Source organism: Podarcis vaucheri, assembly GCF_965113315.1.
Source record: "Podarcis vaucheri genome assembly, chromosome: 15".
In the NCBI taxonomy this organism is placed as follows: domain Eukaryota; kingdom Metazoa; phylum Chordata; class Lepidosauria; order Squamata; family Lacertidae; genus Podarcis; species Podarcis vaucheri.
In genome coordinates this window covers 9,552,309-9,577,020 of record NC_138753.1, presented here as the reverse complement: position 1 = coordinate 9,577,020, position 24,712 = coordinate 9,552,309, and the positions used below count along the sequence as shown (strand labels likewise).

Below are 24,712 nucleotides of genomic sequence, written 5' to 3'. Positions count from 1 at the left end.
TGACGTTTGTCCGCAGACAGTTTTTCCGGGTCATGTGGCCGGCATGACTAAGCCGCTTCTGGCGAACCAGAGAGGTGCATGGAAACGCCGTTTACCTTCCCGCCGGAGTGGTACCTATTTATCTACTTGCACTTGGACGTGCTTGCAGATTGTTAGGTGGGCAGGAGCAGGGACCGAACAATGGGAGCTCACCCCGTTGTGGGGATTTGAACTGCCAACCTTCTGATCAGCAAGCCCTAGGCCCAGTGGTTTAGACCATAGCGCCACCCACGTCCCTGCTCCTTACACTTTCTAAATGTGCATTTGGTGGCATTAGATATCCACCCAGCTTAGCAGCTCGCATTCTGCTTGTAGGAAGGCTCACAGCTCCGTTGGTAGAGCATGGGGCTCTCAATCTCAGGGTCGTGGGTTCGAGCCCAACGTTGGGCAAAAAGATTTCTGCATTGCAGGGGGGTGGACCAGATGACGCTTGTGTTCCCTTCCAACTTGACAATTCCATATTCTAAGGTGTGTACCTGTACCTCTGTCAATTCTCTGTTGCCCGTATGACATTCACCGCCTAATCATTTCCCCATCCCTCAATCCGGGGTTTCTCAAACCCCTCTCCTTTTGGATTGAGAGCTGGGGAAAGTGTGGGAAGGCATATGGAGAAGAACCTTCACAATTCACAGTTAAATGACAGTATGAATGAGCCCTGTAGCTTACCCTTATTTCAGTAATCTTTTGAGCACAGGGCTTTGCCAGTGAGTGTGTTGACTTTCTCTTTTGTGATCCTGGGCTGGTGCTTTTCTCCCATTTTTTAAAAAAAGGAAGGAGAGGGTGTTAAGAAGGTTTTACCTGGTATTGCTGCCAGAACTTAAATTCTCTTTGTTTATTTCTTTCTTTCCCTCCCTCCCTCCCTCCTCTAACGGAGTTGGAGCCAGAGGCTTGTACTGTACAGGGTTTAATCTGTGCCAGGCTCTAATGCTGGGGCTAAATTTCAGCACATGTGTCCTAACAAACTGAGAATGTGCAGAGTGCAGCGATGTGAGCTTCCAGAAACTTTTGAAGGAAGGGTGGTTTTCACTGGACAATTTTTAGTTTGCCTCGGGGGGGGGGAATTCGGATGCTCTAAGCATGATGTAACTTAGCATGTTTAGTTTACTTGCATTTAGTAAATAAAGCTTAGGTAAAGGTAAAGGTACCCCTGCCCGAACGGGCCAGTCTTGACAGACTCTGGGGTTTGTGCGCCCATCTCACATCTATTGGCCGGGGGCCAGCGCTGTCCGGGGACACTTCCGGGTCACGTGGCCAGCGTGACAACGCTGCTCTGGCGAGCCAGAGCCGCACACGGAACGCCGTTTACCTTCCCGCTGGTAAGCGGTACCTATTTATCTACTTGCCCCTGGGGGTGCTTTCGAACTGCTAGGTGGGCAGGCGCTGGGACCGAGCAGCGGGAGCGCACCCCGTCGCGGGGATTCGAACCGCCGACCTTTCGATCGGCAAGCCCTAGGCGTTGAGGCTTTAGCCCACAGCGCCAGCTTAAAATGCAATTAATGTTTGGTGTTTTACTATGTTTTTATATGTGCTGTAAGCTGCCCAGAGTGGCTGGGGAAACCCAGCCAGATGGGCGGGCTATAAATAATAAAATTATTATCCTAGGTTGGCCTAATACTTATTTGCAGTTGGCACCTATTCGTTGTTTATGAATGAACTTCTAAAACAGAACATTTTCTGCCACACACTGCTGATGCTAAGTCACAATGGGCTTGGGGAAAGTTGCAATGGGTATGAATCTGTGTGTTCTCTGTGTATATATTTTATTTTGCCAGGGAGAATAAGACTCCTGCAATCCGACTTTCAGAATCCATATTGGTGTTCTAATGTTTATTTTCCACATGGTTGCAATTGGACTTGCGCCAGTTGCAAAACGTGCCTGGCTAATTTCTAACACTGGGCGCATACGGGTTACGGTGGCCTTACCACCCTCTCACAAAACATCACAGCCATGTGCAGCAGCATCCTAAATAAAGCTTTGAAAGCGGTTCAGCCTCATATGAAAACTTGCTGGACGGAAAAGTCCCAAGAAGTAGTACAGAGTTGAGTTTGGGCTGTTTGGTTCCTGCTCTAACGTAACAAGACATACTGTTTTCTCACCTGCACAGTCATTCTCTGCATGTAGGCTATAAAATAGGTTTGATTTTGGCAGTTTTTCCTGACTCCTTCCCCGCCCTGATTTAACCGCACACTTGAATCAGCTCGTCGGTAGGCCAGGAACCTTTGGGGGTTTTTTAAATGCTGCTGTAAAACTTTGCTGCTAAACTTTGCACAGGTTTAATGCAGCTCAACGGACCTGCCATGGGTAGCAAAGAACTGCTACTGTGAATCTGCCCCCACTTGCAAGTGACCATCTGTGCTACAGTTATCTCACTAGCTACGTATTATAACACTGGGTTGCTTTGCTTTGTTTTGGCTTCACGTGGGCCTGCTGAAAATCAGTCGATGGACTACGACAGGTGAAGCCGCTTCGAGAGCAAAAGTGGGGGTGTAAAATGTATTGTGCTTTCGGTCTGGTAACACAGATGGGGTAGATTGCAGTGCTTCCCATTCTACAGATGGGGAAAACTGAGGCTGGAAAGCAAAAGCTGCACACTTCGCTCCTCCCAGAGAGGGCACTCTTTGGTGCAGATTTGAAATAGTCTTGGGGGGGCAGGATTATTCTGCTTTATTAGTTGTTCTATTATGCTTCCCCAAGGCTACCACACTGGGCTATTTGGAATAGTCTCTACACGGACCCACACAACTTTCTCCTAGCTATAGTGGAAGGGATGACCATCTCTGAGTCTTTTAAATGCACTCACAAATTCTCCTAGACTGCCACTGATTTAAAAAAAATATTTTTAGCAGCCCGCTGAGAGGCCCGTAGCCTGCATTCCCTGCAGTCCAGCATAGGAACACTGATTAGGACCAATTCCCCACCCCTTTTGTCCAAGCAAGATCGAACAAGAGGGACTAAGCGATCCATCTCTCCTCTGCCAGGTCTGCACCTGAATGCAATTCCTTATCACCTGTATATTTGGCAAACTGAATGCTGATCTAGCTCATTATGACCCAAAAGCAAAGCAGTGTAATTTGGGCAGGGTTTGCCGGCATGGTGTCGGTGAGCGTAATGTTCCCACTCTTCCGCCCCCCTCCCCACTTTTTCTGGTGCGTCTGAACTGCCCCCCTTGGTCATGTGGGGACCAGAGTGCCTACCTCCCCCCCCTTGAAAAAGAGCATAGAGTTGAAGGAGGAAGTGTGGCGCTCTGGCCCACTTCCTCTTTCAGCTCTATCTGCTTTCCAAGGCTCAGATAAAATTTGGCCAGAGCCCAGATTCACCAGATCTCTTTGTGTGCATGCATTTAATATCTCAACTTTCTTCCAACCGAGAGGCTAATGGGAGTCAAAATTGGCAACGCAGCCCATGTTAAAAATTCTGATATTAAAAGCTAGGGGCCCAGTGTCTCTAAAGTCTTGTTTTTCAAATGATGGACAGACTGTGATTGCTTCTCAGTTAAACATCTGCCTAGTTCAGATGGCAGCCTTGAGCTAGGTTAAGAACATTGAGAACCTAAAGAAGAAAAGTCCCTTGATTCAAGGACAGTCTGCATATCCCGTACTTTTCCGTGTATAAGACTAGGTTTTTTTACTTAAAAATAATGTTTAGAACGGGGCTCGTCTTATACACAGGCAGTACATTGTGGGGCCGGGTGACTGCTTGCAGCTCCCAAAATAGGGGGCGTCTTATACACAGGGGCATGTTATACACGGAAAAATACAGTATATTGGCCTGTTCTGAGCTCTTTTTCTTAATGGTGACTGCGCCTGCTCAGCATTTCGGTTCCAGAAATTCATTCTGCTTGTTTGGATAAAGTATAACTGATAGAATTCTACAGGATGGGGTATTAGTGTGTGAAAACGGTCCGCATCCAATGATCCCCAGATGGCGGAAATGTCAGTTGTTCCCAAGTAGTCAAAACCCAGGTGCAAAATGCGCCTGGCTAATTTCAAACACTGGCAACCCCCAGGGGCTATGAGAAGCTGGATGGAATTTGAATGGTTAGCCATTTGACTCTGTTGCTTTTCCCGCTCCCACGGCTGACATGTTTTGTATTGGATTGGGGCCTTAACACACTCCCACTTAAATCTCAGTGATATCTGCCTGAACCTGGCTGAAAATTGATACAGACCTAGCCTCTGCCTGCTTTACTCAGGAAGCAAGCCCTGCTGAGTTTGAGCCGCCTGGCTTCCAAGTAAGTGCATATCGTTGAAGGCTTGGAAAGACCAACCTTTCGTTTGAAACCCTGACCTTTCAGTCATTATACTACTTCCCTGCACTCTGCTTCCCCAAACCCAACCTTCCTTGCCTTATCTCCCTGCGTCTAGAGCAGCCTTTCTCAACCTTGGGTCTCCAAATGTTTGTGGCCTACAACTCCTATCATCCCTGACCACTGGTCCTGTGAGCTAGGGATCATGGGAGGTGTAGGCCAAAAACATCTGGGGACCCAAGGTTGAGAACCACTGGCTAGAGCATGGGTAGGCAAATTAAGGCCCAAGGGCCGGATCCGGCCCAATCGCCTTCTCAATCCAGCCCGCAGACGGTCCGGGAATCAGCCTGTTTTTACATGAGTAGAATGTGTCCTTTTATTTAAAATGCATCTCTGGGTTATTTGTGGGGCCTGCCTGGTGTTTTTACAAGAGTAGAATGTGTGCTTTTATTTAAAATGCATCTCTGGGTTATTTGTGGGGCATAGGAATTCGTTCATTCATTTCACCCCCAAAAAATATAGTCCAGCCCCGCACAAGGTCTGAGGGACAGTGGACCGGCCCCCTGCCGAAAAAGTTTGCTGACCCCTGTTCTAGAGCATATAATTGTCAGCCTGTTTGACAACCTTCCCCCAGACCAGCTCTTAGACTGTTATTGCTGCCTTCCTTGGACTGTAGTTTATTGGTGGGGGGAACTTTGTTTGCTCTGATTAGTTCAACCTCCTGTCCTCTGTGCCGCTTCAAAGCTATTCGACCAGGTCATAATAAGGATCGTTGGGGGACCTTTTTCCACTTGGGGTGGGAAGGCTCTTCGGCATCCAAATTTATTTTTTGAAGAAATATCAGGAACAAATTTAATGCCCCATTCAGGGTTCCCCATATTTAGCCCTTTTGAGCAAGTGTGATGATCAAACAGCTGGCCGCAGTGAGAACTTATTTGGCCCAGGAATGGAAGGCATGCTTCAGCTTTGTGTTGCATTATGAAATATGTGGACTTTGGCTGCCACAGAGAAAAATAAGCCACAAGTTGCACATTTCTAAGGGAAAGGGAGACCCAGAACATTCCTGCACCGCTTGGTGGGATTTATTATTATTATTATTATTTTATTTTTTACATGTCAAATTCAGGTGCGCAAAACTCTGGTTCAGTTGGTAGAGCGTGAGACTCGTAGTCTCAGGATCATGGATTCAAGCCCCAAGTTGGGGCAAAATATTTCTGCATTGCAAGGGGGTTGGACTAGATGACCCTTGTGGTCTTTTCCAGCTCCACCACTGGATGATTCTTACCCCACCAAATCACAAAATCCGGCTTTCCAGGATGTGTTTCACTTCTTTTATTTTTCCACATTACCTGCTCTCTATCTGTTTGGTAAATACAAGCTCCGTACTGCTCCTGTGGTTTGTGATTTTGATGGTGTTTTCTTTTTTTATTTGTATTTTTTAAATTTTATGTTAATGAAAAGCTCTGTTGACACTAATCACGAATTCATCTGAAGTCTTTAGAAAACCTCACAGGGGAGAATGCAGGATGATCTCCAGGTTGTGTAAACCATACTTACATAGGAGATGTGGCTGCTTCCTAGGCTTGTGCTGTTGAGTGTGGCATCACCGGTACTTCGGAACTCTCTGCCTATTGATGCCAGGCAGGTGCCTTCACTATATTCTTTTTGGTGCCTGCTAAAGACATAATAGTTTGAAAGCACGTCAAAGCGCAAGTAGATAAATAGGTACCACTCCGGCGGGAAGGTAAACAGCGTTTCCATGCGCTGCTCTGGTTGTAAGAGTTTTAATGTGTTTCAGTATATTTTATTGTGGCTTTAACTTTCTGTATGTTTTAAATTGCAGTTGTAAAATTCTTTTAAGGATAATGTTATTATTTTACCTTTCGAGGTTTTTTCTTTCCTTTTCCCTACAATCAAGCGGTATATAAGTTTCATGAAATAATAAAATAATAGCAGCAGCATACAAGCGAGGAACCTGCATTCCTCCAGATCAGCCGTTCTCAACCTGTGGGTCCCCAGATGTTGTTGGACTACAACTCCCATCATCCCTGAGCTCTGGCCTTGCTAGCTAGGGGTGATGGGAGTTGTAGTTCAACAACATCTGGGGACCCACAGGTTGAGAAAGGCTGCTCCTGATGATGCTGGACTACAGATCCCATCATTCTCTGCCCATGTTGGCAGGGGCTGATGGGAGTTGCAGTCCAGCGACAGCCAGAGGGGGCCACAGGTGTTCCCCTTAGCCTTGTAAATGAAGCACATCTCAGGGGTTGAGCACATTCTGAGTGTGCAGAAGCTCTGGGTTGGATCCCTGGAAGTAATTTCCAGTGTGTTCTTAATGTGGTGTTTGTGTAGGGGAGGCAGCGGCAGATGGTACTGGCATGGTGTAGAGGGTTAGGCTAGAAATTCCCACTCTGCCACTCTCGGGGGCCGGTAGCGATCTCTCTGCCTAACCTATCCCACAGGGTCGTTGTGGGGATTAAACTGAGATGGGGAAAGATACGTGGGAGCCATCTCGACCTCCCTGGAGGAAAAGTAGGATATAAATGTCAGAATGAATGGGTGAATTTTAGGGGGCAGTGGGGGGGGAGAGAACTGGCAAGATTGCATAATGGAACCTCACCTGGTGGAAAAGAGACCTGTGAGGATAACCTAAAGAGGCCAGATCTGATGTCGCCAGCTCTGGCACCCTCCAAACTACAACTCCCATAAGCCCTGAGGTACCCCTGGGAGTTGTAGCGCACATGTATATGGAGGGCGCTCTCTTGGAGTGTATCTCACTAGGTGGAGCATCCTCTTCTCGGGCGCTGAAGGTCGTGGGTTCAATTCCTGACAGCATCACTCTCGCCGGGGCCTAGAGTCTCCCTGCCCCTGGAAACCTGGAGAGCTGCTGCCAGCCAGAGTGGACAGTGCTGAGCTTAGTGGCCTCACTCTGGTCCCCGGCAGCTGTTTGCAGAGTTATAATCTGAGGAGGGGGCTGGGAAATCGGGGCGGGGGGGGAGGGAGGAAAGGAAAGCAGGAGGATTGTAGATAAATTTTTGCAAGGGGTGACTTTGAGATTTCATATGTGCCAGGTTTTGTTTTTGTTTTTTCAGTGGGGAGGGGGCCTAACATGGAGAGTCTGCATCCCAAATTCGTCCTGCCAGGGCTACTTCTGTGCCCTCTGCAGCTGGTTCCTCTGTCTCCTTCTGTCCCCCCCCCCCCCAGCTTCCGCCACCTCCTTCAAGGTGACCTTCAAAGGGGTACAGGCTTCGCCCAGCCAATCGGAGCAGAGTGGGAGGGCCTTTCTCCCCTCTACCCCTCCTCTCTTTGTTTAAGATCACAGGATCCTTTAAGATATCCTCTCTTCTCCCCCCCCCATATCTTTTCATTGAGGGGGTGGGAACGCAACACCCCCACACCCCCTGATTTCCTCAGCCTCCCCTCTTCAAGAGGGAGTCCAAAATTAACTATATCCTTTTTAACGTGGTGTGCGCACGCACGTGGTTTTATAGAAGTCTCATCTGAAGCTCAGGAAGCGGAAGAGTCCCGGGGAATCCAGTTGTCCTTCAGCGTTGGTTGGAAAGGGGATTCCCGCCCCCCCTCCCAGTCTGAAATGGCCTCTCCCCCTCCTCCCCCCCTCCATGCATGCAATTGGCAGGTCTGTAGCTGCTCCCACATTCCTGCAATATTTTTAAAGAGACAAGCACCCTTTTCCTTCCCTTGCATAGCAGGCTTAAGGTAGCAGCAAACAGGGCTTTTGCCGGGAAGGACCATAGGGTAGGTGGTCCGACTTGCATGTAAAATGTCCCGTGTTCAATCCTCCGGGGGTCTCTAGGCTTGGACTGACCTCTGAAAGTCTTCCAGACAGTGTAAACGGTGTTGTGCTAGACGGAGCAATGGCTTGTCTTTGGATAGGGCAGCTTCCTAACATTCCTTTGGTTGTTTGCTCATAGAATCGCAGAGTTGGAAGGGACCACGAGGGTCATCTAGTCCAGCCCCCTGCAATACCGGAATCTTTTGCCCAACGTCGGGCTCGAACCCACAACCCTGAGATTAAGAGTCTCCTTCTGTACTGGCTGAGCTATTCAGGTCGTCGTCTCGAGGAGGGCAGTAGTGATTGTTGCGTGAAGAATAATCTGTATATATGCTGCCTTCGGTGTGCATGGTGGTTTATGCAGAGTATAAGAAGGCAGGTCTCTGCCCACAAGGAGCTTACAGTTACAATTATTAATAAGTGGTGGGCTTGGAGTGCTGTTTAAGTTAAAATGTGTAATTCACTCCAGATCTCCTGGGATGAACCGGAAGGGTCTGTATGGAGAAGAATAGCTCTGACTTACAAAGCATTTTTGATGCATCTTTTTAAGATGGTAGATATGCACTATCTTATTTCTGCAGCCAGTGGCATCTGAAGGGAGGCAGTCCCTTTGTGTATATATAAGGCAAATGGCACCTTAGGCCCAGGTTAGTCGCCATAGCAGAATGTCGATTTGCCAGGGGATTGGGCTCAATGCCCCTTGGGATCCCTTTCAATGCCACGATTCTATGTTTCCGTGATCTTGAGTACATTGCTTGCCTGTAGCTTGCAGTTACAATTCACTTGTCCCAATATGCAACAAGGAGAAACTCGCACAGTGGAAGTTGAACTCTAGACTAAGGCGGAGGCTTCTAAAACGGCTCGATGGAGATGTCAGTCGCAAGCCTGACACCCAGAAATCGCCACATAGTCACAATTGGACATGCACCAGGGGCAAAACATGCCTGGCGCCCAACGAATTTCTAACACTGTTTCCGAACTACGGCTCCCTTCATCTGTGGCCATTGGCTTTGCTTGCTGGAGCTGATGGTAGCCCAGAACACTGGCAGCTTCAAAGTTTCCCCCACATCGGAGTTGCTGCTTCTCTGTTGCTTGAGACTGTCAGCTCCTCAAGGCAGGCTGCTAGACCCCAGCAAACCATCCTGCACACGTCTGGCATTACTCTGATGTTGTTGAACTACAACTCCCATCACCCCTAGCTAGCAAGGCCAGAGCTCAGGGATGATGGGAGTTGTAGTCCAACAACATCTGGAGAACCACTGTGTTAGAGAGACTGTGTGCATGGAATATAAAGTCATCTCCCACTCACGGTTGCTTCCTTCTTCCCACCCTCTGAAAACCGGTATGCTTAACACACTTAATTTCTCTGTGTCGGGTTGTCGGAGGCTCTCCCCGTAGGGTGGAACAAGGTGCGAATTCCTCCTAAGGCTGAAAAAATGGCTTCTGTGGGCTTCCATCCATTCCGGGGTTTGGCGACGGCAGTGCCAGGGTTCAGAGATCGCTCTCTCTCTCTCTCTAGCATCTATTTCTGCCTCGACTTGTTTAAAAACCGGTTCTTGTGTGCCAGGGCTGCCTGCAAGGGGAGTTTGCCAAAATTTGCCAGAGCGTTTCTGTGTCTACATTGGCGGGAGCTATTGCTAGAGCGTGCCTCCTCTCAAAGGTGTTTGGGAAGTACATAACCTCTATGTCAACATTCTCCTGTCTGCATTTGCCTGCTTGACAAATCTGGTTTGGCTAGTGGGTGTTTTGGTTGGCAGACTGCTATGGCAGTGGGGAGTGCGCCTTCCCTTACCAAGAGTGTTAGTAGACCCTGCTGGATCCCTCCAATCCTTATCCGTCATTCTCACCAGTGCGCCACGATGCTTCTTATTTCTCAAAATGCTGCAAGGTTCCATAGGAATGCGCGAATGAAAAATTCGGCAGCTTTTGTTTCCAGTTCCTTTCCCCCTTAAAAAAACATTGTGAAGGTGGAAATGTAAAGATTCAGACGGTGATTTTTATCATATGTGGTGGACTTGTGATAAAATAAAAACATTTTGGGAGATGATCTACAATGAACTAAAGATGTTTAGATATACCTTTCCCCAAAAACCAGAAGCATTTTTGCTAGGTTTGATGGGAAATGAGATTGCAAAGGTGGATCAAAGAGTATTTATGTATGCCACAGTCGCAGCGAGGACTTTGCTGGCCCAAAAATGGAAGTTACAAGAAATACCTACTATTGCGGAGTCGCAGGCGAAGATGATGGATTTTGCAGAGTTGGCCAAACTGACTTGCAGGATCCGAGACCAGGGCGATCAGAAATTCCAAAGAGACTGGAGTAAATTTATTGCATATTTGAATGATAATTGTAAAAATTTGAAGACACTAGCAGGACTGAAACAAATCCTACAATGTGGATATATAGTAAAGATTTAAATTGCGCGACTGGATGTGATATGGAATACCTGTTGAAGGGAAGGAAGGAAGTCGTAAGCTCGGCAGAGCAAAAGGTTGTTTTGTGTTTGTTACTGTAATGTTGGAAATGTTGTTTAAAGGAAAATAATAAAAAGTTATGGGGGGGGGGACATTGTGAAGGAAGTTGTGCGATACTTGTGTCGTAAAACATCTTTAGCTATCCCACCAAAGCATATAGCCTCTAACTTATTACAGTACCCGAAGCCCATTAAGTGCTCTTGAATCCTTTCCTAACAATAACAACAAATGCCAGTGCATATTGGGGATCCTTTTTCTTACGAAGCGTGTAATAAGGCTCTCTGTGTACTTTTGACTCATCTAGTAAGTGAATCCTCAGGTGGGAAACTTTCCATCCTGGAATTTCCTAGAAAACTCATCACTGGTTCCTTGTGGGCCGTGTTGGCTACCCAGAACGGTGGATGGAAGTTGCAGCTGCAACATCTGGGAGGGCAAAAGGTCTCCGCACCTCTTTTGCGGGACCAAACCCGGTAAGCCTGGTGCTTAAACATATAAGCAAAACATGTACAAACTGGTGTAGTACTGGATTCGCAGGTGTAGCGCACCTGGTTGTTCATGTGCCACTGAGCTTGCCAACAATGTGCTCTCCGTGTTTTTGGAACTACATCTGAATCTTCCATCAGAAGCAACCTTAGAATCTCAGGTATATAATATACCGGTAATCACCAAATTGCATTTTAAACCTAAGGTGTGGTTGCCACAATGGAATGTCTTTTTTACAGTGGGATGATGGTGGTGGTGGTGATTCCATTTCTTTTTTTATATTTAAAAAATAAATCTCAAATTGGTTTGCGCCACATTGAAACATCAGTTAAAATAATCCGGAATAAAACAAAATTCAAGCTTCAAGGAAAATATTTCAGAGCCTTTTCTAAGTTGGCTTTCCCCAGGCGCCAACCTGGCATTTCCAGAGATCTCCCGCGTGGTTGCAATTGGACCCACGCCAGTTGCCAAACACGCCTGGGTTACTTCTAACACTGGGGCCCTGAAATCTACACAGCAAATTTAACATTTCTCTTGGGGCATGGCCATTGCTTCTTCCACCACCACCCCCCCAAAAAAAAATTGTAAAAAAATTGGAACCATAGTGTTTGTGAGGTGCTGAGGATTCTTCCCCTACAGACCATGGGTAAGCAAACTAAGGCCCGGGGGCCGGATCCGGCCCAATCGCCTTCTAAATCTGGCCCGCGGACGGTCCGGGAATCAGCGTGTTTTTACATGAGTAGAATGTCATTTTATTTAAAATGCATCTCTGGGTTATTTGTGGGGCGTAGGAATTCGTTCATTTTTATTTTATTTTTTTCAAAATATAGTCCGGGCCCCCACAGGTTCTGAGGGACAGTGGACCAGCCCCCTGCTGAAAAAGTTTGCTGACTCCTGCTACAAACACTTCTTTGTAAAACCACACTTTCCAGGGAAGGGGAGTCAGGGATTTGGGTCAGGACTGGCTGATGTGGTCCTATAAACCCCTCTCTTCGCGTTCTTGGATACCCATGTAAAGAGGCCCTCTCGTGACTCAGAAGTGGGTGGAGCTAATTTTGCATCATGGGCTGTAGGCGTGGCTTGTTGTGCAGAGCGCGGGGGGGGGCACTATACTTTCTGAATTGGTCTTCTTCCAGGAGGTAGGGTGGTTTTGCTGCAGGACGGGGGGGGGGGTGTTTGCTGCGCTGGCTCACATTTCGACCTATGACTGGTTCAACCCTCCTGTTTTAATAATTTGGCGTTGAATGGCTGGCTTAATTCTTCAGCGGCCTGGTATATCTCCGTGGGAACCACCCTTACCCGTACATGTATGCGCGGAGATCCTTTTAAGTCGCCGGAATGTGCAACTACATGTTTTTTGAAAATTGCGTAACGCAAAATTGCACTGATTACCTTGCAAGGAAGGAGGTTGCCTTTGACCAGCCCAGAAGAGAGTGAGAGATCCAGTTACAGGAGGCGACTTCTCTGTTTTCTGTTCTCCATCCCCCACCCTGACCAGTCTCACGAGCCATCTGGGGTGACCAGTAACACTGGTTTTTCTGCTTCTTGAGTGCTGTGGAATGAGCCGGGCTCTCAAATCAGCCCGCTCAGCAAAAACCATTAGGTCTTAAATCAAAGGTGTGTGTGTGTGTGTGTGTGTATTCAGTAAGTGCTTGGGAAAGATGGACCACTGAGACCAGTCTGCACCTGGCCAAAGTTTGTGGCCCCCTGACCCTCGGTGGTACTTTGCCGAGAAGTTTAGCAACCATACCTTGTAGGGCCCAGCTACAATACTACCCATGTGAAATCAATATTAAATTCCATGTCAGTGCTCAGGGTATAATAGGAAACTGGTCAATATAGTTAATAAAAAGGTAAAGGACCCCAGACGGTCAAGTCCAGTCAAAGGTGACTATGGGGTTGCGGCGCTCATCTTGCTTTCAGGCAGAGGGAGCCGGCGCTTGTCCACAGACAGCTTTCTGTGTCATGTGGCCAGCATGACTAAACCGCTTCTGGCGCAACAGAACACTGTGATGAAAGCCGGAGCGCATGGAAATGCCGTTTACCTTCCTGCCGCAGCGGTACCTTTTTATCTACTTGCACTGGCATGCTTTTGAACTGCTAGGTTGGCAGAAGCTGGGACACAGTAACAGGAGCTCACCCCACCGCGGGGATTCGAACCGCCGATCTTCTGATCGGCAAGCCCAAGAGGCTTAGTGGTTTAGACCACAGCGCCACCCACTCCCTAGTATAGTATAGTTTAGGTTAGTTAGCATCGTATAGTTTGCCCTACTTATACCTGGTTATTATAGTTCCATTACGAGATTGCCTTACCCTTCATGGGCCCGCTAGACTGCTTTGATTGACAGAATTGGCACCACCACAGGGGAAGCATGATGCACCTTCCTCAGTTGTAAGAACCGGACTGCTTAGCGTGGAACTCGTGCCTCTTGACATCGAGCAGGCACCTTCGCTGTTCTTTTCAGTGCCTGCTGAGAACATTCCGGCTTAGAAATGCCCACCCAGGTGCTTTAGAAAGCTGAGGTCCTTTTAATCTGTTGTAGTATTTCAATTTTGGTATGCTTTAAAGTAGGGTTGTAAATCTCTTAATTTAATTGTTTTATCTTTCTCTAAATCACTTTGAGGTGGGGGTTTTTTAAGGGGGAGACCAATCAAGCAGTGTATAAACTTGATTAAACAAATATGTAGCTCAGCATTGTCCACAATGACACGGGTGGCGTTGTGGGTTAAACCACAGAGCCTAGGGCTTGTCGATTGGAAGGTCGGCGGTTCGAATCCCCGCAACGGGGTGAGCTCCCGTTGCTCGGTCCCTGCTCCTGCCAACCTAGCAGTTCGAAAGCACGCCACTGCAAGTAGATAAATAGGTACTGCTCCGGCGGGAAGGTAAATGGCGTTTCCATGCACTGCTCTGGTTTGCCAGAAGCGGCTTAGTCATGCTGGCCACATGACGCAGAAGCTGTACGCCGGCTCCCTCGGCCAATAAAGCGAGATGAGCGCTGCAACCCCAGAGTCGGTCACGACTGGACCTAATGGTCAGGGGTCCCTTTACCTTTACCTATTGTCCACAACAGGGTTTCAGGCAAGTGGCTGGGTTTGAACCTAGGATCACACCCATGTCTTCCGCCCTGCTCTCCACCATACTTGCAGCAAGAGCAGCCAGCAACTCAACAATGTTTATTGTTCTTACGGGGCAAGTGTTTCCTAGACTTTCCTAGTATGCTCATGAACTGAATACATCCTGGGTATGTAAGAAGGCATCGTTTTCTGTATTTGCCACCTGCGGAGCTGTTTCTGTTCCCCTGCAGATCACCTTCTGCCAAAAACCATGTTGCTCGTCCTTCTCTCCACTGCGGCGAGATTATGCAACTTAACGTAATTAATGGTGAAGATTGCATCATTCCACCCCACTGATTTTGGTTCAAAGGGGGTGTAATCGATTGTGTACCATTTGCTGACTGAACACAACAGCGGCAACATGGAATCCCACCTGCGTTTGCTGGGTTGTTTTCTGTTCTGGACAAATAAGTATTGGCCATTTCCGTTCCCTTTTTCGTCGGCGTTCTCCGGTGTCTCTAAAGGCCGCTGGCAGGGCTGCCAACATGGACCTTTCTTCCCTGCCGAGGCCCAAAGAATGCCTGTTAAGAAACCTTTCCTAGGAAGACTGCAAAGCCGCCGTTGTTCTACAGAGCATGAGAACCAAACTTCTTGCCAAGAAATGCCAGCGTGGATGAGCTGAAGGCTTGTCAGACTAAACCGATTCCCAGTTAACTCTCTTTTTTTCTTTCTTTTTCTCTTTCTCTATACTCCCCTTTTAAAGTAGTTGTAAAGTATTCCCCGCTCAACTCTCCCAAGTTCTTAAGAGTTGCTGGTTCCTTCTAATCTCTTACTTGTAAGTCCTGGGAATGTGGGGTTGCCTCCAATGTTGATCGGCAACAGGGTACAGTGGTACCTCGGGCTAAGAACTTAATTCGTTCTGGAGGTCCGCCCTTAACTTGAAACTGTTCTTAACCTGAGGTACCACTTTAATGGGGCCTCCCACTGCCGCACGATTTCTGTTCTCATCCCGAGGTACAGTGGTACCTCAGGTTACATACGCTTCAGGTTACACACTCCGCTAACCCTGAAATAGTGCTTCAGGTTAAGAACTTTGCTTCAGGTTGAGAACAGAAATCGTGCTCCGGTGGTACGGCAGCAGCAGGACGCCCCATTAGCCAAAGTGGTGCTTCAGGTTAAGAACAGACCTCCGGAACGAATTAAGTACTTAACCTGAGGTACCACTGTACTGTTTAAGGGTTAGTGGAGTCTGTAACCTGAAGCATCTGTAACCTGAAGTGTCTGTAACCCGAAGTACCACTATTGCCTATTAAAGCTAATGAACATTGCAGATCCGGGCTGCCTATATGTTACCAGGCCAGGTTCAATGCCCTTGTCTTAATTTACAAGGCCGTCAGCAAGACAGCAGCCTAGGTCCCATGCATCTTAAGGATATCCTGATCCCTTCTCTCCCCTTCCTGATCACTTTTGGGGGGTGTCCTGTGGTTCCCCCACAGCTCTGATGCAAGGCTTGTAATGCCTACAAGCCATGCATGCCTTCAGTGTTGTGGGCCTAGACCTGTGGAACTCTCCGCCACCAGATTGTATTAGAAGACAGGCACCCTCCCTGCTGAACTTCAGACGCACAACAAATGCTTGTATTTCCACAGGCGTTTTAAGGTAGCGTCCGGGTTTAAGTTCAGTTTTATGATGAATGTTTTGTCCTCTGCACGGTGCATAGAAATGCTCGTGATTAAGCAGTAATTAACTACCTTAACATAAAATTTTAAACCAATACTTTTAGCTCCGGTTTCAATTGGGGGGGGGGGAATGACTGTACTTGTTCTCGGTGCTGACTGATCCAGAATAGCTGTTACATCCCATTTTCATATTTGCAATTGCTAATGCCAACTAGGAATACGTGAAGTTGAACTATGCCGAGTCAGAAAACTGTTTGTGTTTTTTATATGTACCGAGTCAGACCATTGCTCCATCTGCACCAGTGTGGTGTTATGCATAGAGTGTTAGACTAGGACCTGGGAGACCAGGGTTCAAATCCCCCCTCAGCCATGAAGTTCACTCGGTGACCTTGGACTCAGTCACCTTCTCTTAGCCTAACCTACCTCACAGGGGATGAAATGGGAGGGGGACCACGAACACCACCTTGAGCTCCTTGGGAGATAAAAGGTAAAGGTAAAGGGACCCTTGACCATTAGGTCCAGTCGTTGCTGACTCTGGGGTTGCGGCGCTCATCTCGCTTTATTGGCCGAGGGAGCCGGTGTACAGCTTCCGGGTCATGTAGCCAGCATGACTAAGCCACTTCTGGCAAACCAGAGCAGCACACAGAAACTCCATTTACCTTCCCGCCAGAGTGGTACCTATTTATCTACTTGCACTGGTGTGCTTTTGAACTGCTAGGTTGGCAGGAGCAGGGACCGAGCAACGGGAGCTCACCCCGTCACGGGGATTCGAACCGCCGACCTTCTGATCGGCAAGTCCTAGGCTCTGTGGTTTAGACAACAGCGCCACCCGCGTCCTTGGGAGATAAAGGTGGTATATAAATGTAATAAATAAATAAATTCTAGCTTAGTATTGTCTGCAGTGACTGCCAACATCTTTCCAGGGTTTCCAATACAAGGTCTCTCCCAGCCCTTCCTGCAGATTTTACTCACTGATCTATAGTTCCTCCCCTCTTGGGTGAACTCTTGGGTTTTGATCCAGACATGCTCTTGCATTTTTGCTATGTCCAGGAAAGGCTTCAGGGTACCTTTCCCTGTGCAGAGAATTATTATTACTTGGCAGTGGGGGGGTGTGTGAGAGGAAGAGAGCATTCCATCACGTGAATCGTAGAATCACAGAATTGTTGAGTTGGAAGGGAACCCCAGGGTCATCTAGTCCAACCCACCGCAGTGTGATTCCTTAATGTGTGCTGCCTGAAGCATTGAGGATTCCAGACTAGGGATGTTGGGGAATGCCAGCAAAAACAGAAACTGGACTAGAAACTGCTGGTGCTTGCTTCTTCCTCCTGTGTTCAGAAGAGAAATGAGTAGTGTGTGGAATATGTAATGTAATGGCAACGGAGCTTGCATATTTTTGCCCCCTCAGACAGCAAGACAAACAATATCTGTTTGGGCGGAGGACGATACGCAGCGAAACGCAAACAGCGCTGCATGTGATGGGTTCAGGGTGGCCTGGAAAGTGCTGCCTTCTTATTTCTCCAGTCCAGACTCTGATATATTTTTTTGCTACCTCAATGAGAACTGGGCCCCAGACCTACTTTCTGCCCCATAATTGTTCTTCTGTTGGACTCTATTTAGTATGGATATCTGTGTGGAAGTCTCAACGTGCCATAGTAACCGGCCTTGGCTCTGCTATTCAGCCCCAGCCCCATTTGTTTGTATGCTTGACAAGGGCAAAACCCTTTAGCCGCAGTCCCAGGTTGCGTTAGTACAGAGCCCGGGCTCTGGGCTCTATTTATAACTTGGCTTCGGAGCCAACACTGTCCTCCTGCTTTCAGTCTTCTTGCAGAGTTGAGGGTGGAAAAGAAGCACTCTCTGCTGGAACTTTGTTCTCCAGGAGAACACGGAAGAAAACCCATCGCGCCTTGATTGCAGTCTTCCCTGGCAACGCACGGTTGGCGTCTGGTTTTGCAGAAAATGAAGGTTGCTGGCGGGAACTCCTGGAGAATTTTGACCGTAGAAATGCAGCCTGTCAGATGTTGGTGACGATATTTTTTTTTCCAAAGAGAAACTACCCATGACTAAAGCAGCGATTCACCAAGGTGCTCTGCATGCTTTCTCCCTGATTAAAAACTACCTTGGTCCACCTTCTGGGGAAAGAGGGTGTGCCCCTTTGGAAAGCATTTTGCCATCCAGACCGTGAATTTCCGGAGAGCGTCGCTCTGCCCATAGATTGCGCCGTTGACTTTGGATGTGACGGAAGTCCCGTGCTGGTTTTTAACACGTGCCCCCTGGCAGAGGACCATGGGGAACGGCCTCTTTGCCAGCTGCTGCCGCTGCATCGCCAACCTCGTCTTCCAGGTCCGTGTGGAGGGCTCATCGGACGAGAGATCTCCCCTCTTGCCTGTGCCAGCTGTCGTAGCTCTAGAGGGTGCCCGGGAAATTCAAGCCATGCTGGCCGTCTCCAGAGCATCCGAGGGCTTTGCACCGTACCCAGATATCGTCATGAGCAGCGTGTCGCACGAATGCCTGCAGAGTGGGGCAGAGCTGCCCAGCGGCTTAATCGAGGGGAAGAGGGTGGAAGAGCCCACCGAGGCTTGCGTCAGGTGCCTGACACTCGTGGCTCCCGGCTTGCTGCACCATGCACCGAGATCTTGTCTGGTGCATGCCCTTCCTGCCGACCTTGAGCGAGAATCATCGCGGCCTCCAAACTATTCTTGGCCGCTTGGTCGAGCTTCCAAGGCCCACGAGGTTCTTGGAGGTGTAAGCTTTCAATCAAACCAGCTGGAAGGCAGTCCGGGCAGTGGAGCAAATGCCAGGCACGGGACACCAGCTCCTGGGCTGCACCGGTGCCAAGGAACCGTGGCGGCGAGCCAGAACGTGGCTCTGGGGCCCACGCCAGCTGATACTGGCTTGGCAGCTTGCAGTCGCCAAGTCTCTTCTGCTGCCTTCGATTCTGGTGGGCCCTCAAGGGGCAGCGCACCGTCGGAGAAGCCTGCGCTTCGTCCATCGGGAGAGAAGAGCTCGGTTGTCTTCCAGGATTCTTCGTATGAGCCACAGGAAGTTGAAAGCGTGGAAGGAGTTGTGGATGCTAAAAGGGACGCAGGTAGAGAGTTCCACCTTGCACCTGAAGGGGAAGCTGGTCCACGATACAACCAGAGGAGGAGTAAAAGGGCATTTGTCTTGGGGAGGTTTCTACTACCCGCCTTGGGGTATATATCCTGTTTGCCCTGACTGGGGCCTAGTCTGTATGTAGCATCAAGTGAGGCTAGAGCTGGGCGATATTGGGTTTTCCACTTTGTGATCTTTCACCAGCTAAACATCGCAATACAGTGGAACCTTTGTTCTCGGACTTAATCCAAGGCGTGGCTTCCGATTGGCTGCAGGAGCTTCCTGCACTCAAGCAAGGACGTTTGGCTTCTGGAAAATGTTCGAAAATTGGAACACTTCTAGGTTTTCGGCGTTTGGAAGCCAAAACGTACGAGTACCAAGGCGTTCGAGAACCAAGGTACAGCTGTATAGTGATAAGTAGCAGTGTGTGAAATAAGGATAGAGCTATGTGGAGGCATTGGCTGGCTTCAGGGTTTCCCCCACATTGTGATTTTTGCAAAGCACACACAGACAGACACACACACACATCGTGACTCGCAATATATTGCCAGGTCAGAAATCATGAAACCTGATAATCACGATCTGGACTTGAAACCGGTTTTGGACACAAGGCTCTGCATGCAATTTTAAAGCAGATACGTGTGAAGGAAGAGGAAGTTGACATGGAAGGCCAGGAAGAGATGGGGGAATGATTTCTGACAGAACTCAAAGGCTGCTCCTGACCACATTATTCCCCTCTGGACTCAGAGTGGAGTCGCTCTTGACATAAGCATTGTGAAACCCAGGTAGTTTTGCATTAAACTCCACCCCACTGCCCAAAAAAAAAAAAAAGCCATCTGGTCCAGTTTTAGGCTTGAAGTGCCAGAAACAATGGCAACAACACGTGGCAGTCTTTATTTTTTTATATTTCTCTCTCCCCTACGCCCCAGTCCCTTTCTGAGTAGAGAACATAGTTTCTTGAGCATGGAGAGGATTAGAGTTCGATCCCTGGCGCCACCTGTTAAAAGGACCACAGGTAACTCGGCTGGGGGAAGCATTGGGCAGCTTCTGCCAGTCAGGCCCCAAAGGCCCAGTGGGTCCAGGCATCAGAGCAGGACGCCATGTTCGTTCACTCATTTTGCAACCCTTTCCATTGAAGCCTGGAGCGTGTGTGTTTGGGTGCTGCAGCGATTATGCAGCGTGGTTAGTTTTGGACTAGGACTCGGGGAGACTGGGGTCTGACTGCTTGCTGGGGGACTTTGGACCAGCCATGCGCACATCAACTTAACCCTTCCTCACAGAGTTGTTGTGAGGAGCAAGCGGAGAGGGCGAGTACCATACACACCGCCTTTTGCTCTAGTGGAGAAGAGCTGAGGTATAAGCTTAGTAATGGCAGCTGTAGAGGACCTGTCAGCTTTCAAATCATTCAACTATGGTGAAGCTAGAGTGTGGTTCGGGTGGACTCTTCACCAGCCCTGGTGGCTTCTAGATAGTTTGGACCACAACTCCCATCAGGCTGTGCTGGCTGGGCCTGCTGAGAAACGTAGTCCGGAACATTTGGAGGGTGCCAGATTGGGCAAAGACTGGCTTCGGCTCTCTGTGTTTGCATGTGCTTCTAAAACTTGTCAGTGGAGGAGAACGTACCTTATATATTGTAAACCTGGAATTTCCAGTAGACACACACACATGCACCATGTATGTTGATTTCCTGTGCATGCTTTCAGGGAACAGGGGTTAATGTTTAATGTAGAAAGGCCAGCCACAGGTCTTGCTGTGCGGAGTGCCATTCAAATGCCTTTTTGACGGTTGTGACAGAGAAGGAACGGCTTCTGTAGAAAAGCAGGCCGTGCCTGGAGATCAAACATCGAGCCAGAAAGAGGACTTGGAACCTTGACCTCGCGTCGGTGTGGTAGTTTTAACGTTTTCCTCCTGACAGAAGGGGGGGAAGTCATGTGGTTTTTTAAAAAACAACATTGTGGAAGTGCAGAAGCCGTCTGTTGTGTGTGTCTTTGGTTCACCCAGCATGTCATAGAATTGTATAATTTGAAAAGGACCCTGAGGATCATCTAGTCTGACCCCCCTGCAATGCAGGAATATGCAGCTGTCCCATACGGGGATTGAACCTGCAACCTTGATGCTATCAGCACCACATTCTAACCAACTGAGAATGTTCCACCTTGGCAGCCCTGGGCCAAAGCCTGGACCTCTGAGGTCCTGTAATCGACCTCCTCTTCTCCCCTACCATCAGAATTATTATTATTATTATTATTATTATTATTATTATTATTATTATTCCACCCATCTGACTGGGTTGCCTCAGCCACTCTGGGCAGCTCCCAACAGAATATTAAAAACACAATAAAACATCAAACGTTTAAAAACTTTCCTATACAGGGCTGTCTTCAGATGTCTTCTAGAAGTCAAATACCGTATTTTTCGCTCTATAGGACGCACTTTTTCCCCTTCAAAAATGAATGCGCCTTTCCGCTGCTCCCTGACCTGCTCTTTGGGGCTGGTGGTGGGCTTCCCCCGCCCCAAAGAGCAGGTCGAAAGGAACCTGAAGCCTGGAGAGCGAGAGGGGTCAGTGCACACCGACCCCTCTCACTCTCCAGGCTTCCAAGGTAGCCGCCTGAACGCACCTTAAACGGCACCTTGTTTTAGAGTGGGAAAACAAGAGGGGGAAAGTTCTCCCCCTCTCTGTGCAGCGCCTCCTGCCGCTTCACTGAAGGGGCGCTGGGCAGAGAGGGGGAGATTTTTTTTTTCTTGTTCTCCCCCCTCTAAAACAAAGTGCGTCCTATTGTCCGGTGTGTCCTATGGTGTGAAAAATACGGTAGTTGTTTGTTTCCTGGACATCTGAATGGAGGGTGTTCCACAGGGCGGGTGCCACTACCGAGAAGGCCCTCTGCCTGGTTCCCTGTAACCTCACTTCTCGCAGTGAGGGAACCTTTAGGTATACTGGGCCGAGGCCGTTTAGGGCTTTAAAGGTTGGCACCAACACTTTGAATAGGGCTTGGAAATGTATTGGGAGTCAAAGTAGATCCTTTAGGACCAGTGTTATATCATGGAAGCATAGAGTTGCAATCCAGGGATCTTTTTCTCCAGGGTGGGGCTTGAACGCATGACCCTGAGATTAAGCGTCTCATGCTCTACCGACTGAGCTATCCCAGCTAATGGAAGAGTCAGTTGAGGAATTTTGAATGAGCTTCCATCCGAGACGCAGAAACATTTTTGCCAAAATTCTTGGGAGTTGTATTAGCAGATGTAGAGAATCGGCAATCCAAAAAAACAGTGTCCCTCCTTTTTTGTTGCCAACTCCCACAAACCCCCAACTCTTCTCTGGGGCAAAGAGAAGTCCCCACAGTCCAGAGGGCCACATTCGGGGAGGGGGAGTTCCGAGAGGGCCGCATTTGAAAATAGCTTACGGCTAGCAAGCACGCTTGCTGCTGAACTTAAGCAGCGCCAGCCCTCGCACCAGTGTAGCATCCTCTTGATCTTCAAGGTTGAGAGACTTGCGTGTCTCTTTGAAACAAAACCCAAAAGAAACTTAACACCTGCGTGGCTGGCACACAGACGGGTTAATCTCTTAAACACGGATAATCCAATTGGGGATATTTCTGTTTAAACACAAGTTCTTAGAGAGACTGCTGCGTCTGACAAGAAGATGTCTTGATGGGTGGATTTTGCAGAAAGCCAGGACTCTGGAAACCTGAGCACAAAGCCTGTTATGGGAGCATTGCGTGCATTCGGGCTATCAAGTGATGCCTGCTGTTTTCGCATATCGTTCCAGCACTATAGCAGCGTTCTTCTTCCTGCCCCATGTGGAACTGCTGGGAAGTATGCTGGCACTGTGGCTGCGTCATGAGCGCTGCGGGAAACCCCCTGGCCTTCCAGATGTTGCCGAACTACAACTCCCATCAGCCCCAGCAAGCGAGCTAGTGGCCAGGGATGATGGAAGGTGTAGTTCCTCAACACCTAGCGAGCTGAAGGTTCCCCACACTGCAACATTTCTGCAAAACTTGCTGCATGAACAACTTTCCAAGGTTCAATACACAGTATCAGCTGTTGATTAGAGTGCGGTGCTGATAACTCCAAGGTTGCAGGTTCGGTCCCTGGGTGGGATGGCTGCATATTCCTTGCATTGCAGGGGGTCGGATTAGATGATCCTTGGGTCCCCTTCCAATTTCATGATTCTGTGACATTGTCTGCATGCCACCCATAGAAGATCTGCGCGTCTTCTCCCCACCCCCTTGTGAGGCTTGGCATTCAGACGCTGAAATGTTCTTGCAGAGAGAAAAAATTGAGAACCACTGGCTTGCTGAGAGAGCAGATACTTTTCTGCATGCAGTAGTTCCCTTGTTCTGTCCATGGGGCTTTCAGCTGAAAGACTCTCTCGGAGGAGGAGAGAGAGAGGGAGAAAGACCAGAATGGACAAAGTTCAAGCTTTGAGTAAGGCAATTCCATGTGTTTATGCTCACTTGAGCTCACATTTCTCGCTGTGTGACTGCTATTCCCCACCACCATCCACCACCCTTTAGCTCTTACTAAGGATGGAGAAGAAATCGGTTCAGTTCACGATGAAAGGTGAACCTACCTAACTCATGCTGGCTGAAACAATTTGTGAAACTAAAGTCACCCTTAGAGATTCGTGTTCCTATGAATTTTTCAAATCTGCCAGTGTGTACAAAAATGCATCTGTTGTGGTACAATGCACATGGAAACGCATGTACTGCTGAAACCAACACACCCAACTATTAATGAAATCAACGCAAGTGCATTAGTGTTAAGGCTATCGGGTGGTTGCTCGAGAGCAATCAGGCAAGATGCCTCACTGGTCTTTTCTAAAGCTTTATTATTGGTGCTAAAAACCTTTACAATGCAGAGCGCCTCTATTCCATGTCTTGCTCATTCACTAGCAGAATCTGAGAGTGGGCGATCCTTAAATCTTCCCCAGCAGAGTAGTCTCTTGACCCCCAGCCTACGCCTCCCCTCTCTGCATGAAAGCCTACTGCGCAAGGAAGGCTTGGGTAAAGGGGGACCTCTCTCCTCCCCCTGGCACCGCCTTGCATCCTCCGAGCCCTGAAGCTCCTCCCCACTAGAGGCGTGGCTTCCTTCCTCCGCTGAGGAAGTGCTGCTTCCCACGATCTTTGGGGGCTCTCTGTAATCCATCCGCCTTTCCCCTTCTCGCCCCTGAGCCGATGGCAGTTCCCTGACAATTAGGTTAAGGGAAACGGCTTTGCAGAAAGATGTACACAGGCAACAACCTTTGTGTGCGGCGGTTATGTTCCTGAGTTATGTGCATGCAATCGCATAAGCCCATTCTGCCTCCTCCCTTCTGGCCACTTTCGGGTTGCGGCCATGCGCGTGTGCAAGGTCACACGTCGATTGGATTGCGCGTAAATTGCTCGCTGCCTGTGTTGGGATGACTTGGCGCTAAGATGCTTGTGAATTTCCAAGGGAAGTTTTTTTTAAAGCCACAACCATATGTGGGGAACTGAAGAGAAGGTTGGAAGATTGAGAAACTGAGCAGAGCCGAAATGGGTCCCTATGCCTTGCCCGCGCTCTGAACTCTCGGGATGTGATAGGATAGCTGTGGAAATCGGTTGTGCAATGGATTTTTAAGTATTCCAACCCCTGTGCAGGAATGCTGTTGTGCAAAAGTTCGCGGTGTTTCCGCATCGTCTGAAACTTCTCTCTGTAGGAAACGGTCCTGGAATGAAGGAACATTATTCAGGGTCTCAAGTTTGTTCATTTTAAATTGGGGGGGCTGAGAGAGATCTCTAGGAAGGATGTTGCCTTGCAAGCCGTTCTTCTGTCTCTCCTGCTCTTCCCTCTCCCTTCCCAAAATTACAGGACAAAGGTACCCCCTCCTTCAT

The 24,712-nt window shown here is 48.6% G+C and overlaps 1 protein-coding gene across 2 annotated transcripts in view; it reads left to right on the top strand.

Annotated features, from left to right (window-relative positions):
* The window catches only part of CLUH (clustered mitochondria homolog), a 72,145-nt gene that overhangs the window by 4,848 nt on the left and 42,585 nt on the right, over positions 1-24,712 (top strand). Inside the window, exon 1 of one of the 2 annotated variants that reach the window (XM_082201180.1) lies at positions 18,039-18,855. The exons of the other annotated variant lie outside the window; for it this stretch is intronic. Within the exon in view, the coding sequence (XP_082057306.1) occupies positions 18,054-18,855 (802 nt within the window). The 5' untranslated portion in view covers positions 18,039-18,053. Of the gene's footprint in view, positions 1-18,038; positions 18,856-24,712 lie in introns of those variants that run through there. 2 annotated transcript variants of the gene reach the window in all.